The sequence below is a fragment of the Balaenoptera ricei genome, chromosome 20, assembly GCF_028023285.1.
Source record: "Balaenoptera ricei isolate mBalRic1 chromosome 20, mBalRic1.hap2, whole genome shotgun sequence".
NCBI classification, from domain to species: Eukaryota; Metazoa; Chordata; class Mammalia; order Artiodactyla; family Balaenopteridae; genus Balaenoptera; species Balaenoptera ricei.
In genome coordinates, this window is record NC_082658.1 from 12,290,556 (window position 1) to 12,305,398 (window position 14,843).

General features: G+C 61.6%; 1 protein-coding gene across 1 annotated transcript; it reads left to right on the forward strand.

The window, feature by feature from the left end:
• Positions 1-5: 5 nt before the first annotated feature.
• HGS (hepatocyte growth factor-regulated tyrosine kinase substrate) lies at positions 6-13,290 on the forward strand. Its single transcript, XM_059908045.1, has 22 exons — positions 6-116; positions 1,591-1,675; positions 1,999-2,074; positions 2,447-2,539; positions 4,017-4,140; positions 5,250-5,302; positions 5,721-5,789; positions 6,464-6,588; positions 7,626-7,704; positions 7,771-7,869; positions 7,958-8,053; positions 8,716-8,754; positions 8,832-8,972; positions 9,073-9,132; positions 9,653-9,863; positions 10,212-10,384; positions 10,459-10,599; positions 10,682-10,859; positions 11,575-11,708; positions 11,794-11,913; positions 12,084-12,173; positions 12,592-13,290. The coding sequence occupies exons 1-22, from the start codon at positions 80-82 to the stop codon at positions 12,700-12,702; spliced, it is 2,334 nt and encodes a 777-aa protein (XP_059764028.1). The 5' UTR covers positions 6-79; the 3' UTR covers positions 12,703-13,290.
• The last annotated feature ends 1,553 nt before the right edge of the window (positions 13,291-14,843 follow it).

Here is a 14,843-nt window from a genome sequence, read left to right on the forward strand (position 1 = left end):
GCAGGCGGAAGCGGAAGTCGGGGGCGCGCCGGCTCGCAGTGGAGAGAGTCGCGGCGTCAGGTCGGGTTCCTGGGTCGCCATGGGGCGCGGCAGCGGCACCTTCGAGCGTCTCCTAGGTAACGCGGCCCCCGCCCCCCGGAGCGAAAGCCCCCCGGCCCCAGCGCTCCGGGGCGACCGCCGCGCCACCCGGGCCCTGGGCGGGCGCGCAGGCGACGCAGGGCCGGCGGTCCGGGGCGCGGGCCCGGAGCCGGCCGAGTGAATGAGGGTCCGCGCAGGAGACGGGCCAGGAGCCTTGGGGAAACGACCACCAGCGTCTGGCCGAGCAGGCCTCACGTCCTGAGTCACGAAAACGGGTGACTCAGTGAAATAGTAAAATCTCAGTAGACTCTCCCCACCAAAACCTAGGTTGCGTGGGATTTGGGAGTTCGGACCCATACATGGGCCCCAGAGGGTGGAGCCAGCAATGTCCTCTGTAGGACCTGCCAAGCTCTTTGGAGCGCTGCTTCCCCAGGGACCCAGACCTGCGCCCTGTGTCCCCACTGGGCTCCCGGAAGCGCCCAGGGGTAGGAAGGCGTTTCCTCTGTTTTCTGGGGTGGATAGCTGATCCTTGTGAGCCTCCTGGAGGTCACAGATTTTAGAAAGGAAAATCGATTTTTATGGGCGAGCCCCCACCCCTCCATGAAACCATGTGTGCTCTGTGTTTGGGATCGGTGCTCTGGGTACTGGAACGGTCAGCCGGAGCCTGCCCTCCTTATTCCTTGAATATGGTTTCGGAGGGACCTCAGATGAGGTGCCTTCCTTGCTCATTGAACATACAGGCCGAGGAACTCAGCTTATGAGGTTGTTCAGCTCTTCAGTGGTCAGTCCAGAAGTTACTCCCAGATCCATGTTGACCATTTGTACAACTCCAAGGAAGATGGTGCTGGCTGGGCTGGAGAGCAACCCCTGAGCAGCACATCTGTCTGAGGCCACAGCAACATAGACTAGAGGTGGTAGTTGGAGAATCCTTGGCGGGTGAATCCTGTCTGCGCCCCACAAAACACTTGAAACAGAGGACTGGGGTCTCTGCTGCATGTCTCTCCAGCCATGCCTCAGCTGAGAGCTAATCAAATAGGTTAAGCTTCTGAAAAACTAGGGACTCTGAGGGATGAGGCAGCAGATTTCTCTTTGTTGAGAAGCAGCTGAGCATAGTGTTGAATTCTGGCTCTGTGCCAACAAGCTGTGTGACTTCAGGCAGTGACCTCACCTCTCTGTTTCAGTTTCTCTGTCTGCAGAGGGGGTGGAAATACCGCCTAACTCTTAAGGTTGTGTGAGAATTGAGTGAGTTCACGTAAAGTGTTTGGAACAGCACTTGGCATGTAAAAAGCTCACAACAGCGTTCTCCATTGTTATTTTCCGAGCTGTTTGTCTGTCTTTCAGGAAGGACAGTGCTTTCGTGGTTATTGTCAGGTGTCAGGAGCATTTTCAGTAGTTTTCTGTTTGGTCCAAATGTCTAAAATGGGAAGGGGGCAGTCCCTCCTGCCTGTTGCTGAGCTGGGGGGCCACCTGGGGAATCACAGAGCAGGATGAGCCCCTGCGTTTCTGCCTTAGACAAAGCGACCAGCCAGCTTCTTCTGGAGACCGACTGGGAGTCCATCCTCCAGATCTGTGACCTGATCCGCCAGGGGGACACACAGTAAGTGCTCCCTCAAAAGCAATGGGGTGGCCACCCAGTGGACTGGGGTTGCTTGGTGCCCGCTCATCTTCCAAGATCCTGCCCGGTTGGAAGCTGGCCATGTTAGGCCCTGGTGAAGGACTGTGTGGTCTGTGTGCTGGGGTTTTTGAGATCTTGGGACGATTAAAGGACTTTCTGTGTACAGCTTGGGAGGGCACAGTTACCTGGACATTTGCCTGGGGGGTATCTCAGGGACCAGATGGTGGCTGGGCTTTTCTCAGTTTTAGAGGCTGTTTTCTTTCTCATCTTCTCTTTCTGCTTTTATCAATGTCTTTTTCTGTTAGAGCAAAATATGCAGTGAGCTCCATCAAGAAGAAAGTCAACGACAAGAATCCCCACGTGGCCTTGTATGCCCTAGAGGTAATCAGACCCTGTACTCCAGGTGGCACTGGTGGGGATGGCAGGGATGGGCGTACCGCCAGAAGTGGAGGCACTGGGGCCGTGGGGCAGGGCTGGGAGCAATGCCTCAGCTGTTCCACCTGAGGTTGACACGTGTGGGCCCTGAGGTTGACTCCAGTATCTGTCCTTGGTGATAAAACACAGAGTTAGAAGAAGCAGCTGTAGCCCTGGCTGCTTCCTGCCTCAGAGGCTGTAACGCGGGCTTTCTTGTCCGGCTAGGTGGCCTGAGGGCCCTGTTGAGGCCCGCCTTCTTATGGGGAGGTGGGCCCGTCCAGGACGGGGAGTTCCTGCCCTGACCTGAGACTCAAGTCTACCCCTCCTTGGGGTCTGCAGGTCATGGAGTCCGTGGTGAAGAACTGTGGCCAGACAGTTCATGATGAGGTGGCGAACAAGCAGACCATGGAGGAGCTGAAGGAGCTGCTGAAGGTGGGTACTCTGCGGGGAGCAGAGAGGCCCAGACTGGGGTGTGCCACCCCACGGGCTTCTTGGGGCTTTGCTGGTGGGAACAGTGCCAGGTGCTGGAGGGCTGGAAGGCGAGTGTTCGTGGTCCCTGCCTGGTGAGGTCAGGCCTTCCCAGAAGTCAGCGGGGCTGCATCTGGGGGTGTGGAGGAGACCCCACTCCTCCTGCAAAGTTGGGAAGGCTTCCTGGGGGGCAGGAGCTGAGCCTTGAAGGGCAGGGGATGCTCACTGAGCAGTGGAGAAGGTGGGGAGGGAGCTGTGTGCCATGGGCAGAGGATGTAAGTGGAGGCCTGGGGTCCCCAAAGGGCTTGGGTAGAATTCTGAGCAGGGAGGCACATGAGTGTGGAGGGAGAGTTGGGGAACAGCAACAGCAGAGCAGGGACGCCAGGGCCATGGGTTTTACGGTCCCCGGCGCCCCCATGGGTGAGGGGCATCCCACGGAGCTGAGGCTGCCCTGGGTGGCAACCAAGGAGTGAAGCCCCAGCACTGACTCCGCCGCCACTGTGGCCTGGGCCCTTTGGGCGCCTGTGGGCCTCACAGCCAGGAGCCCGTCTGGGGCTGAGCTGACGGTGGGGCTTCTCCAAAGCCCTGACTGGTGACTTGTCCAGCCCCTGCTCTGGCCTGGGTGGCGGCAGAGGAGTTAGAACCCGCCCTCCTTGTCCTGGCACAATCGTGTCCTGTTCACACTGCGCATGGTCTGAGTCCTCACAGGGGCAGGGCTACTTGGAAAGGGGTCCACTGACTGGACCCCCATTACAGGGAAGAGCGGGAACCCTGGCACGTGAGCTGTGCTTGGTGTCTTGAAGCAGCTTTCTTGACCCACCGTCCTGAGCATTGTGTGTGGATAGGATCCTGAGAGAGCTCTAGAAATGTGATTGTCTGTGCTTTAGCTTGTTGGTGGTGGTGGCTCTGTATGTGGGGAACTTTCTGGAGCCACTCCCCTGCCTGCCCGCGCTGCCTATGACTGGAAGGAGGGGGCCAGCCGACCGTGCATCTACTTCCTCAGCCCAGGCCTGATTGGCTTTGCCTGTTAGAGGCTGGCCTTAGCCGGCACCAGAGTGGGTTACAGGCTGAGGAGCTCGCTAGGCGGTCAGGGTCCTGTAGGGCACGGGGATGGGGTGGGGAGAGACAGGTAGTTACGGGGCAGTAGGGGTTGGAGAGCCTCCACCTGAGGGATACGCAGCTTCACCTAGGCGGTTAAAGATAAGTCCAGGTCCTGAGTGGGCAGACAGGTGCAATGGATTTGTCCTTGGGGGTAGCGCTCCCTAAAGGAGGCCTGGGTCACTACATGGCCCTGGTGCCCCACTTGGGGGACCCGCCCCACCTCTGCCAGTCCCAGTTGCCCGGAGTGTTGGGGTCTTGCCAGCTGCTTTTTCATGCTGAGATGTCTCTTTGGCAGCTGCCTCTCCCAAGGTTCTTATCTTCTTTCCTCCCTTCTCCACAGAGGCAGGTGGAAGTAAACGTCCGAAACAAGATCCTGTACCTGATTCAGGCCTGGGCACATGCGTTCCGGAACGAGCCCAAATACAAGGTCGTTCAGGACACGTACCAGATCATGAAGGTGGAAGGTGAGTCAGGGTAGTGGGGAGCAGGAGGGTCCAGTGCCAGGCTTGGGACATGCCACCAGGAGTTGAGGGGCTGCCCTGCACAAGGGGGGCCCAAGGGCGGCTGTGCCCACCCCTTGCGCGGTGGGGGTAGCACTGTGCTCTGGGCACAGTGGAAACCCCTGGAGAGTTGTAAGTGAGGGTCTGGCAGCCGAGGTGTGCTTCTTAAGGCCCACTGTGCGTTCCTCCTGGCTGTTGCGGTGCCAGTGGAGAGGTGGTGGGCTTTGGCAAGGAGGGTGGTGGATTCAGGCCTTGTTTGGAGGATTTGCTGGTGCTCTCGCCAGGCATGGAATGAGAGGGCTGGGCTGGGGCCTCTCTCACCTGTGCTGCGGGGGAGGAGGGCAGGTCCTCTGGCCCTGAAGATGAGGCATGGAGTGGGAGCAGAGGCAGTGCCTGCTGGCCGCGGGGTGGGCAGGACCGTGCAGACACTGTGATGAGGTTGGTGAGCTGGCCTCAAGCTCTCAATCCCTGGACGTTATACACGGGAGAGAACGTCCAAAGCTTTACGGGGGGGAATTCCCTGCCGATTCAGTGGTTAAGATTCCAGGCTTTCACTGCTGGGGGCCTGGGTAGATCCCTGGTTGGGGAACTAAGATCCCCATAAGCCACACGGCATGGCCAAAAACAAAAAAACAAAGCTTTTATGGGATTCCCAAGGGGTCCATGTCTCAAAAAACAGCTTAGGAACTCCAGCTTTAAGAGCTCTGGGAAGCATGCTTGGCTGGGTGCAGGACCAGGAGCCAGATGGACTGGGGAGTGTCTGTGAGGCCTTGATGAGGTGGGAGCAACGCCTGGCTCTGTGTGTGGTCCCCAGGACAGAGCGGCCTGTGGGGAGCCACCCCAGCTGGGGGGCGGGCCGGCTGAGCTGTGCCCCAAGGCGCCCTTGCCCAGTGTGGGGTCACCGTGCCTGCTGCCCGGGGGCTCTGGGCCTCTTCTGTCTGTTTGGGGAGGCAGATGCCAAGAGCTAGGATGTGGCTCTGGAGGCCTCAGGGCAGATGGGTTCGGGCAGGTGAGGCTGTGGGCCTTGCCCACTAGGGCAGCACTTGGCAGTAACAGTGGCCTTCTTTCTCCAGGACACGTCTTCCCAGAGTTCAAGGAGAGCGATGCCATGTTTGCGGCGGAGAGAGTGAGTTCACGGGGTGCTGGAGGTCTAGGAGTTAGGCTGCTTTGAGAAGGCAGCAGGGAAGCCCTGGGATCTGGGCTTGTTGGCAGCAGGTGAGCTGCTGATCTGTCTGGAAAACGAGAAAGCTTGACTTTTTTCAGTAGAATATGCAGCTGTGTCTGCAGGTTGAGACAGGAACCCAGTTCAAGGTGCCTTAGGGCTGTGGTTCCCATAGCCATGAAGACAAATACTTATATATCCCCAAAGCTGTGGGAAGTCTTGCTGTCAGGTCTTTAGAAAGAAAGAAAGACTGTTTTGGAGGGGGATCCTTCCTCGAGTCATGTCTGCAGTGAGTTGGCCCCAGTCCCCTGCGCGCCCCTGTGGGAAGCGGGGATCGGCAGGGAGGGCAGGGACTATGTGACCCGACTCTGCCTGTCCCCAGGCCCCTGACTGGGTGGATGCTGAGGAGTGCCACCGGTGCCGGGTGCAGTTCGGGGTCATGACCCGCAAGGTGAGTGCGCCCGCCTTGGGGAGGGACCTGGCTCCACGCCTGGCCGGGGCAGACCCCAGGCCACCTGCTGTCATCACAAGGCCACTGCACCCACGCACGGGCCTTTCTCTCTTGGCTGGGACCTGGCGGTGTGGGGAGTGTGGTCACCTAGGGTTGGTGTCTGATGGTCAGTGCTGTCAGGTGAAGTTCGGGCGAGGCTGCACCCCTCTGGGAACAGGAGTATACCCCACGCCCGGGGCTGGGGGTTTGGGTCTGCATTGCCTCGGCCAATAGCCCCTTGGCCGAGTCTCTTCAGCTGACTTGGCCTGTGCAGCTTGGACCCTCCCTCTTCCCACCGAAGCCCAGGCTGGCCGTGGCAAAGGCTGGGGCCTGGGGCATCTGAGCAGACTCACCGGACTCACCGTCCAGCAAAACTCGTTTATCAGGACAATTCATGCATGTTTTTTGTGAATTTTTCTTCTTAATTTGACTTCTTTTCCTCAAAGTGGAGGCTACAGTTGAGAGCTTGCAAGTGTACCCTGTTCCCCCAGGGCCTTTGTGGCCTCCTGGGCTCGCCTTCTGCCCACCCTGGCCTGGGAGACCCGGTCTGGCGCGTCCTGCAGTGGGCGGTGCTGGGCGGGGGGTGGGCGTGAGGGGTGGCCGGCCAGGCTGCCCTGACCTGTCCCGTGTCGCAGCACCACTGCCGGGCATGCGGCCAGATCTTCTGCGGCAAATGCTCCTCCAAGTATTCCACCATCCCCAAGTTTGGCATCGAGAAGGAGGTGCGTGTGTGCGAGCCCTGCTACGAGCAGCTCAACAAGTAAGTCCCCTCGGACACTGAGCGGAGCCAGCTTCTACCTTGGTAATCAGGGGGCACGGGGGTGGTGGGGGAGCGGCAGACTTGGACAGAGCCCGGCAGGGCCCCCGGCTCTGAGACCTGCTGGCCAATTGCTCAGGTTTGTTTTTGTAACGTCTTAGTTTGGGAGTGACACTTAGAGAAGAGATGCAGGAACGGTCTGGAGACCACACACCCTGCCCCTCCCACAGCCTGGGTCCTTCGGCCCCATTGACTCCATCACACCTGCCCTCCCCGCATCTGCCTGCGTGTCCACACGCATGCACGTTGTGTCCTGGACCAGTTGAGAGCGAGCTGCAGGCACCCTGTCCTCCTCGCCTTGACCTCCTACGTGCGCTTCCCGGGAGGAACTTGCCCCGTGTGACTGCTGCCGGCTGTCGAGTTGGGGCATTTGGCATCGGTGTGGTTCTGACACCTACTCCCCAGTCCCTGTCCAGGGTTCCCGTGTCCCAGTAACGTCCTGTGGCGGTTTTGTCCTGTCAGGACCCGGCCACCCCATCAGCTCCCTAACCCGGCATGTTTCAGCTGCTTCATTTTTTGTGATGAGGACGTCGCTAAGGGGTCTAGGCTGTTGTGGCACGTCTCTGGGTTTGGGTCCAAGGTTTCCTCGTGGTTAGAGACAGGTTCTGTGCGGCTGGCCTGGGAGCCTGTGCTGTCCATCTGTCCCAGCATCAGTGACGGAATCTGATCCCTTGGTGAAGTGGTGTCTGCAGGCTGCTCCACCGGGAGGTCCTTTTCTGTGGAAAGCCACAGGCTGGTGGGTGTTTGAGCCCCATTTGCAGGAGGGGGAGCTGTAGCTTAGGCCGGTGACTTGCCCAGGGCTCCATAGCCCAGAGGTGACAGCTGGTTTGAGGGTCCAGCTTTTCTCTGGAACATGGTCTGTGGAACCCCCGTCTTCCTTCTGTGGGGATGTCGGAGGGAAGCCCCAGCCTGTGTCCTGAGAACTTGTGGGGGGCCAGGGGCACAGTGCCCGATGACGTACAGCATCCTGTCTCCTCCAGGAAAGCGGAGGGAAAGGCTGCCTCGACGACGGAGCTGCCCCCGGAGTACCTGACCAGCCCCCTGTCGCAGCAGTCCCAGGTACTGCCCGGGCCTGCGGGGGCGCCTCGCCCGTGGGCCCGGCTCACCCTGCCCTGTCATCCTCAGCTGCCCCCCAAGAGGGATGAGACGGCCCTGCAGGAGGAGGAGGAGCTGCAGCTGGCCCTGGCCCTGTCACAGTCCGAGGCCGAGGAGAAGGAGAGGATGGTGAGCCGGGGGTGGCCTCGCTGAGTCTGGGGGTGCCAGGGGAGTCCAGGGGCACCCTCGCAACACTCTCCTCCTGGTTCCCCTGCAGAGACAGAAGTCGGCCTATGCCGCGTACCCCAAAGCGGAGCCCACACCTGTGGCCTCGTCAGCGCCCCCCGCCAGCAGCCTGTACTCTTCGCCCGTGGTGAGCCCGCCCTCCGGCTTGGCCCCACTGGCTTAGACCCCCTTCCCATGGTGGGGTGGGGAGGCGGGGGGGTGGTGCCCCAACCCGGAGGCACATGTCTCATGGGCAGGGGCAGGGTGTGGCCTGGCGCCCGCGGGTCTCAGCTCCCTGGTCGGGACCCCTGTGGGATAGAGGGCACTGTAAAGGCTGGAGTTCTCACTGTCTAGACCCTGGTCTCTTCCATGCCCCCCAGAGCAGGAGGAGGTGAGAACCCCTGGGATCAAAGGTGCTCTGCGTTTTTCTAGCTTTCAGTGGGGCCATCACAGGTCTGCTTTTTGGGGATGGACCCAGCCTCTCTTTGGCCTCAGTTCTCTTTGTAAAAAGAGGGTGGGTGGCAGGTAGGAGAAAAGGTTTAGAAAGTCACTTGCAAACTCCGCAGGGCTCTGTGGGTGGGGCTGAGAGCAGTCATGCCACCTGCCCACTTGTTCCTGTGGTTCGTGGGAGGGCTGGTGGGGCACCACGCTGCACCCTGTCTACGGTTTTGGAGCCCCTTGGGGCTCGGACTGGGTTTGGCCAGCCTTCAGGGTCCACTGTCATGGCTGCGTCATCCAGGCCTCCTGAGCGATGGCTAGGGTTGATGCTGCTCCGGCCTGTGACGCCTCACACCCCCCACGTCTCCCCAGAACTCATCGGCGCCTCTGGCTGAAGACATCGACCCTGAGGTGAGGACACCCTGTGTGTGGCGCTTTCCCCTTGCTGCCTCCTGGCCCTCGGGAGTGACCGCCTCTTGCCTGTGCAGCTCGCCCGGTACCTCAACCGGAACTACTGGGAGAAGAAGCAGGAGGAGGCTCGGAAGAGCCCCACGCCATCTGCACCGGTGCCTCTGACGGAGCCCGCCGCCCAGCCCGGGGAGGGACACACAGTCCCTGCCAGTGTGGAGGTAAGGGGGCTGCTCTCAGGCTCCTGGCCATGGTCCCTTGGGAGGGGGCCGCCAGGACAGGCCAGGGGTGGAGTCCCAGTCACTCTCTGGTGTCTTCCAGACTTCCCTCCCGGAGACAGACCCTCAGCCTGTAAATCCGGCCGGAGGCCCGTTTAGTGAGGTAAGCCATGGCTCCCTCCTCAGGCTGGGGGCATACCTGGCCTCCCGGAGCGCAGTGTGCTAGGCCCCGCCCAGGCACCTGTCAGGAGGGCCGAGCTGTGCCCGCAGTGACTTCCTGGAGGCAGGCCATTGCGGCTCATGGCTCTCCGTTGAACCTCCCTGGGCTGGCTGTGGGCCAGAGCTCGGCTACCCGCTGGCTACTCGCGGCCTACCCTGAATGGATTGGAATATTTTGGGGCTCTGCACTTTGGTGCCCAGTGGAGTAAGAGGCTAGGGCCAGGACAGCCTGGTCTTGGCCACACTGCACCTCTGGGCAAAACCCAAGTCTCCCTGGGCCTTAGTTTCCTCACGTGTGAACCGGGTGCTGAGGGTGCCCCTTGCAGACCCACCGGGAGGACCAAGTCAGATGTGCAGCAGTCTCGGAGCTCAGCGGCCAGCATAGCCAGATGGTGGGTGCCTGCCCCTGCTTGGGGGCCTGGGGGCGAAGGAGGCACTCAGCCAGACCCCCTGTGCCCTGGCAGCAATACCAGAATGGGGAGTCGGAGGAGAGCCACACGCAGTTCCTGAAAGCCCTGCAGAATGCCGTCACCACCTTTGTCAACCGCATGAAGAGCAACCACGTGCGGGGCCGCAGCATCACCAACGACTCGGCCGTGCTGTCCCTTTTCCAGTCCATCAACAGCATGCACCCCCAGCTGCTCGAGCTGCTCAACCAGCTGGATGAGCGCAGGCGTAGGTGCCGCACACACCCTCCCGGGCATCCCTCCAGGGCCACGGGGGCTCCCGTCAGGGGCTGGCCACATCCCCTCGGGTCAGTGGGTGCCCTCTGCCAGGCGTCATCAGGCCTGGGGTCGTGTGGGCAGGGCTGCCCTGAGGGACCTTGGGTTCTACAAGACATAGTCCCAGTGGCAGGAAACGTCCCACTGAGCGCCGGACAGTCAGGTGGAGGAAGTGTGTGCATGCGTGCATGCGCGTGTGCGTGCGCGCCCTCCCTGGAGCCCTTATGCCAGCTGCGCCCTGTTGACAAGCGCTCAGCTGGGGAGCCATTGCCAAGGCCCCCGCTCTGCCCCCTCCCCACAGTGTACTACGAGGGGCTGCAGGACAAGCTGGCGCAGATCCGTGACGCCCGGGGGGCACTCAGTGCCCTGCGGGAGGAGCACCGGGAGAAGCTGCGCCGCGCAGCCGAGGAGGCCGAGCGCCAGCGCCAGATCCAGCTGGCCCAGAAGCTGGAGATCATGCGGCAGAAGAAGCAGGTGCGGCAGCGGCGGCCCAGCCCTGCGGGTGTGGGGGGCAAAGCCAGCCCTGACGGCTGCCTCATGGCCCACAGGAGTACCTGGAGGTGCAGCGGCAGCTGGCCATCCAGCGCCTGCAGGAGCAGGAGAAGGAGCGGCAGATGCGCCTGGAGCAGCAGAAGCAGACCATCCAGATGCGGGCCCAGATGCCAGCCTTCTCCCTGCCCTACGCCCAGGCACGTGCCCACCACACGTCCCACTCCCTCCGGGCACCCTGGTGACCGAGAACTGCCCTGAAAGCCGTCTCTCTATCCCCAGCTCCAGGCCATGCCCGCAGCAGGGGGCGTGCTGTACCAGCCCTCTGGCCCGGCAAGCTTTGCGGGGACCTTCAGCCCGGCAGGCTCAGTGGAGGGCTCTCCCATGCACACCATGTACATGAGCCAGCCGGCCCCAGCCACCAGCGGCCCCTACCCCAGCATGCCCGGGGCCGCAGCAGGTAACAGGGGGGCAGGGGGGTGGGTGGAGGGCCAACAGCCCGGATGAGCCCCGGACCACTACCCCTTTCTTCTTTTATTATTTTAGTGTGATTTCAGAGTTACAAAACAGTTGGCAGAATGGTACAAAGAATTTTTCAGATGTCCAGACATTTCCTTGTCAGCACTTGCCCTCTCTCCACACACTCTCTTCTGACCCGATTTAGGGTGCATGGCAGGCATGACGCCCTTTACTCCTAGAGGCCTCGGTGCATTTGCTAAACCAGGATGCTCCCCACGGCCTGGGTACAGATGCCGGACCAAGGGCTCTGAGGCCGTGTTGTGACTGTGTCCATAGCCGGCTCAGCTCCCACACGGTCCCAGTATCCTGTTTGTGCCAACAGGAAACCCATCACGTGTTTAGCTGTCCTGCTTCTCTCACCTCCTTTAATCTAGAATGTTCCTTGGTCTGCCCTGGCATTCTGTAACACTGACTTCCCAAAGAGCACTGGCCCGTCGTCTTGCAGAAAATCCCTCAGTTTATGTGTGACTGGTCTTCGGAGAGTGTGACATTCCGGGGGTCCTTTCCTATCTTTGTTGATTTCACTCACTATCGTTTTGTGAGAATGTGAAACACAAACTTGGCTCCAAAAGTCATAAAGAGAAGGAAAAGTCAGAGGAGGGCCCCTGCTGTCCTCCCCACATCGGGGTGGTGAGCTCTTTCCTCTTTTCCTCCAGATCCCAGCATGGTGAGCGCTTACATGTACCCAGCAGGGGCCGCTGGCACGCAGGCAGCCCCTCAGGGCCCCGCCGGGCCCACTACCAGCCCGGCCTACTCATCCTACCAGCCCACTCCCACGCAGGGCTATCAGGTAGGAGAGGAGGCCGCCCCCTCCCCCACAAGGCCGCTGGGGCACCTGGGCTCAGCCTTCTCCCATTGCCTCCTCCCCTCCACAGAACGTGGCTTCCCAGGCCCCACAGAGCCTCCCGGCCATCTCCCAGCCTCCGCAGTCCAGCACCATGGGCTACATGGGGAGCCAGTCAGTGTCCATGGGCTACCAGCCTTACGGCATGCAGGTGAGAGGCCGTGGGGGCATCGGATAGGAGGGGCGGGGGCGGGCAGTGCTGGGCAGGCTCCACCCTCTGCTCACCGCCCCACGTCCCCTCCACTGCGCTCTCCTCGCTGGTTGGCGTTTATCTGGTTACAGAGCTCCTTTCTCAGTGTGGGGTTGTTTTATCCTCCACAGAATCTCATGCCCACCCTCCCCGGCCAAGACGCACCTCTGCCGCCCCCGCAGCAGCCCTACATCTCAGGGCAGCAGCCCGTGTACCCTCAGGTGAGCCTCTCCCGGGGCCACCACCGTGGGTCATGACGGGACAGGTTTTGCTCTGGACCCCCCTCGGCAGCGGGGCTGCCCTGGGAAGTGCAGCCAGTGCGGGGCAGGATGGCTGCTCTGCGGGCAGGACCAGGACAGACACTTAGCAACACCTACAGGTGCCAAACCACGCATTTACTTAAAAGCCCAAGGTCACGTCATCTCAGGTCCACAGACATGAATCGGGAACACCTGGGGTCTGGGCTCTGCTGGGGACAGGAAGAGGGCAGGGAGTCGGGAGGGTGGGCTCGAGGGGCCTGAGTACCAGGGCGAGGCTGGGATGTGGCGTGTTCTGGAGAGGAGCCGGTATAGGGTGGGGAGGCTGGGGCCTGGGGAGGGAGGACAGACCCATGGTCCATGTGTCCCCCCCCCCCCACAGATGGCACCCTCTAGTGGCCCTCCCCAGCAGCAGCCCCCAGTGGCCCAGCAGCCGCCGCCACAGGGGCCGCCGCCACAGGGCAGTGAAACCCAGCTCATCTCGTTTGACTGACCCCGGCTGGGAGCTCCCCATCCAGAGTAACACTACGGTTCTCCAAAACCACCGCCTCCGTCTCTAACTAGCGTCATCCTCCTGCCTCGCTCTCTTCCCTCTGCGTGTAGTGTCCCTGCTCTGCGCGGGCGGGGTGGCCCTTCACCCTGGCCCTTCTCTGTCTTTGTCCTCGCCTGCTGGCTCCTCGTCCCCCCAGGCCCCATCCTTGTCCCTGTCTTCTTGAGTTGGTGTCTGACTCCTCTCCCCAGGGCTGGGCCTCGGGGGGGAGGGTGGAAGGGAAGGACTTTCTCTGAGAGGAAGCCCCCAGCCCAGCACGTCGGGTCCCGAGAGGGCCAGGTGGAGTGGGGTCTCTGCCCCACACAGCTCATGCCTTCCCGTTCCCACCCAGGAGACCTTAGGGCCTGTGGCCTGTGACTAGCTTGAGTGCTCCCCAGAGTCCTCCCCTGCAGGCTGTCAGCAGGGGTGCTTCTGGCCCTCACAGGAAGGGTGGGGCCTGTCTCCAGCTTTTCTGCTTCTGAGCCGTCATCTCATCCAGTGCCCTGAGTAGACAGAATGGAACAGTGATAATAAAATGTCTTTCAACAAGTATTCGGGTGTCTGCACAGAGAGAAGGTGCTGGGCAGCTGGTACAGCTGTGGACAGGGGTGTATAAGGTGCCTCCCCACAGGCCAGCTGCCCCTCGCCCCAGACCCAGCTCCACAGGAGTCTCAGCTGGTGGATGCTGCTCGGCCTTGAGATCTGCTGTCCTCCTCCCTGAGACTGAGCACTGAGGAGCTGTCCTCTCTCCACCCAGCCCTGTGCTGCCCTGACTCCAGTCTGAGTCTGGGATGCCAGTTAAGAGTTGTAGCCTAGAAGAAAACATTTAAGACAACGCAGACTCACAGCCTCTTGCATTCAGGATTCAGAACATTTCACAGACTTTGGGCAAACCTCTTGGGTGACCCCCATGTTAGCTTGTCTGTGAAGGAATGGACTAGTTTAATAGGCACAGAGCTCAGGTCCAAGGAATGGCCAGAATCACAGAGGTGCTGGGCAGAGGGCAGCCCTGCCTCCTTGCTCTGACCTAAAGTCAGGGCTGTTCTGCCTGGGCTCTTAGGAAATCATCTGTGGCGTCTGGGACAGCAGCGAGGGGGAATGCTCTCTGTTGCATCTAAAGAGCAAAGGCCTCAGGACCCGAAGGGCTGGGGATACCCCATATGCCAGATGTTTAGGAGCTGGGCTAAGGAGTGCAGAGGATTCTGGCAGGTGGAGACAGAGCCCAGGCTTACAAATTCTCTTCTCCCAGGACCCCATCTTTGACCCCTTCCGGGCTCAATCACAACCCTTAGCAGACGCTGTAAGCCGAGTCCCGAGCTCCTTGCGGGTCTGGTCCAGGCGGAGGGCGGCGGCCTCGCTCCCAGGGCGGCCAGGACGGAAGGACAAAACGTGCTCCCGTGCTGGCCGGAAAGGCAGCCGTTTAGGTACAGGAGGAAACCGAGGAGAAGGCGGCCCAGAGGGCAGGGGCGCTCCTGCCGCCAGGTGACCACAGGCCACGAACGGCCGGGCCCCCGGGGCGGAGCTACCCAGAAAGGGAACTGGGGACCCTCGAGCCCGCCCTGCGGCAGCGCAAACTTCACGAGCCCGGGCTCGGGTGCAGGCATCACTGCGCCGTCCAAGAGGGCTCGGTCCCGGCCGGTCGTCCCTAGTGGGACTGCCCGGGGGGTCCAGCCCGCCTCCCCGACTCGGACGGACCCCACGCCGGGGCTCAGTCTTCTCTGGGCTTCATTCGCCCCGCGGGGCGGAGAGCCCAAGCCAGCCGCTGTCCGGCCGCCGCCAACGAGGCTCTCCGCCTGTCCCGTCCGCCGCCTTCGGGGTAATCTGGGAGCGAGAGGAGGCAAGTCGAGGTGAGAGCGTCCTCCTCCAGCTCGTCTGCTCCGCGCCCCTGGCGGCTAGGGCGTCCTCCCCAGCTCCTGTGCCCGATGGCCCGGGCGGCTAGAGCGTCCTCCCCAAGCTCCTATGCCCGATGGCCCGGGCGGCTAGAGCGTCATCCCCCAGGTCCTAAGCCCAATGGCCCGGACGGCTAGAGCGTCCTCCCCCAACACCCAGCTCGTATGCTCGGCGGTCCTGGCGGCTAGAGCGCCCTCCCCACAGCGTATGCTCGA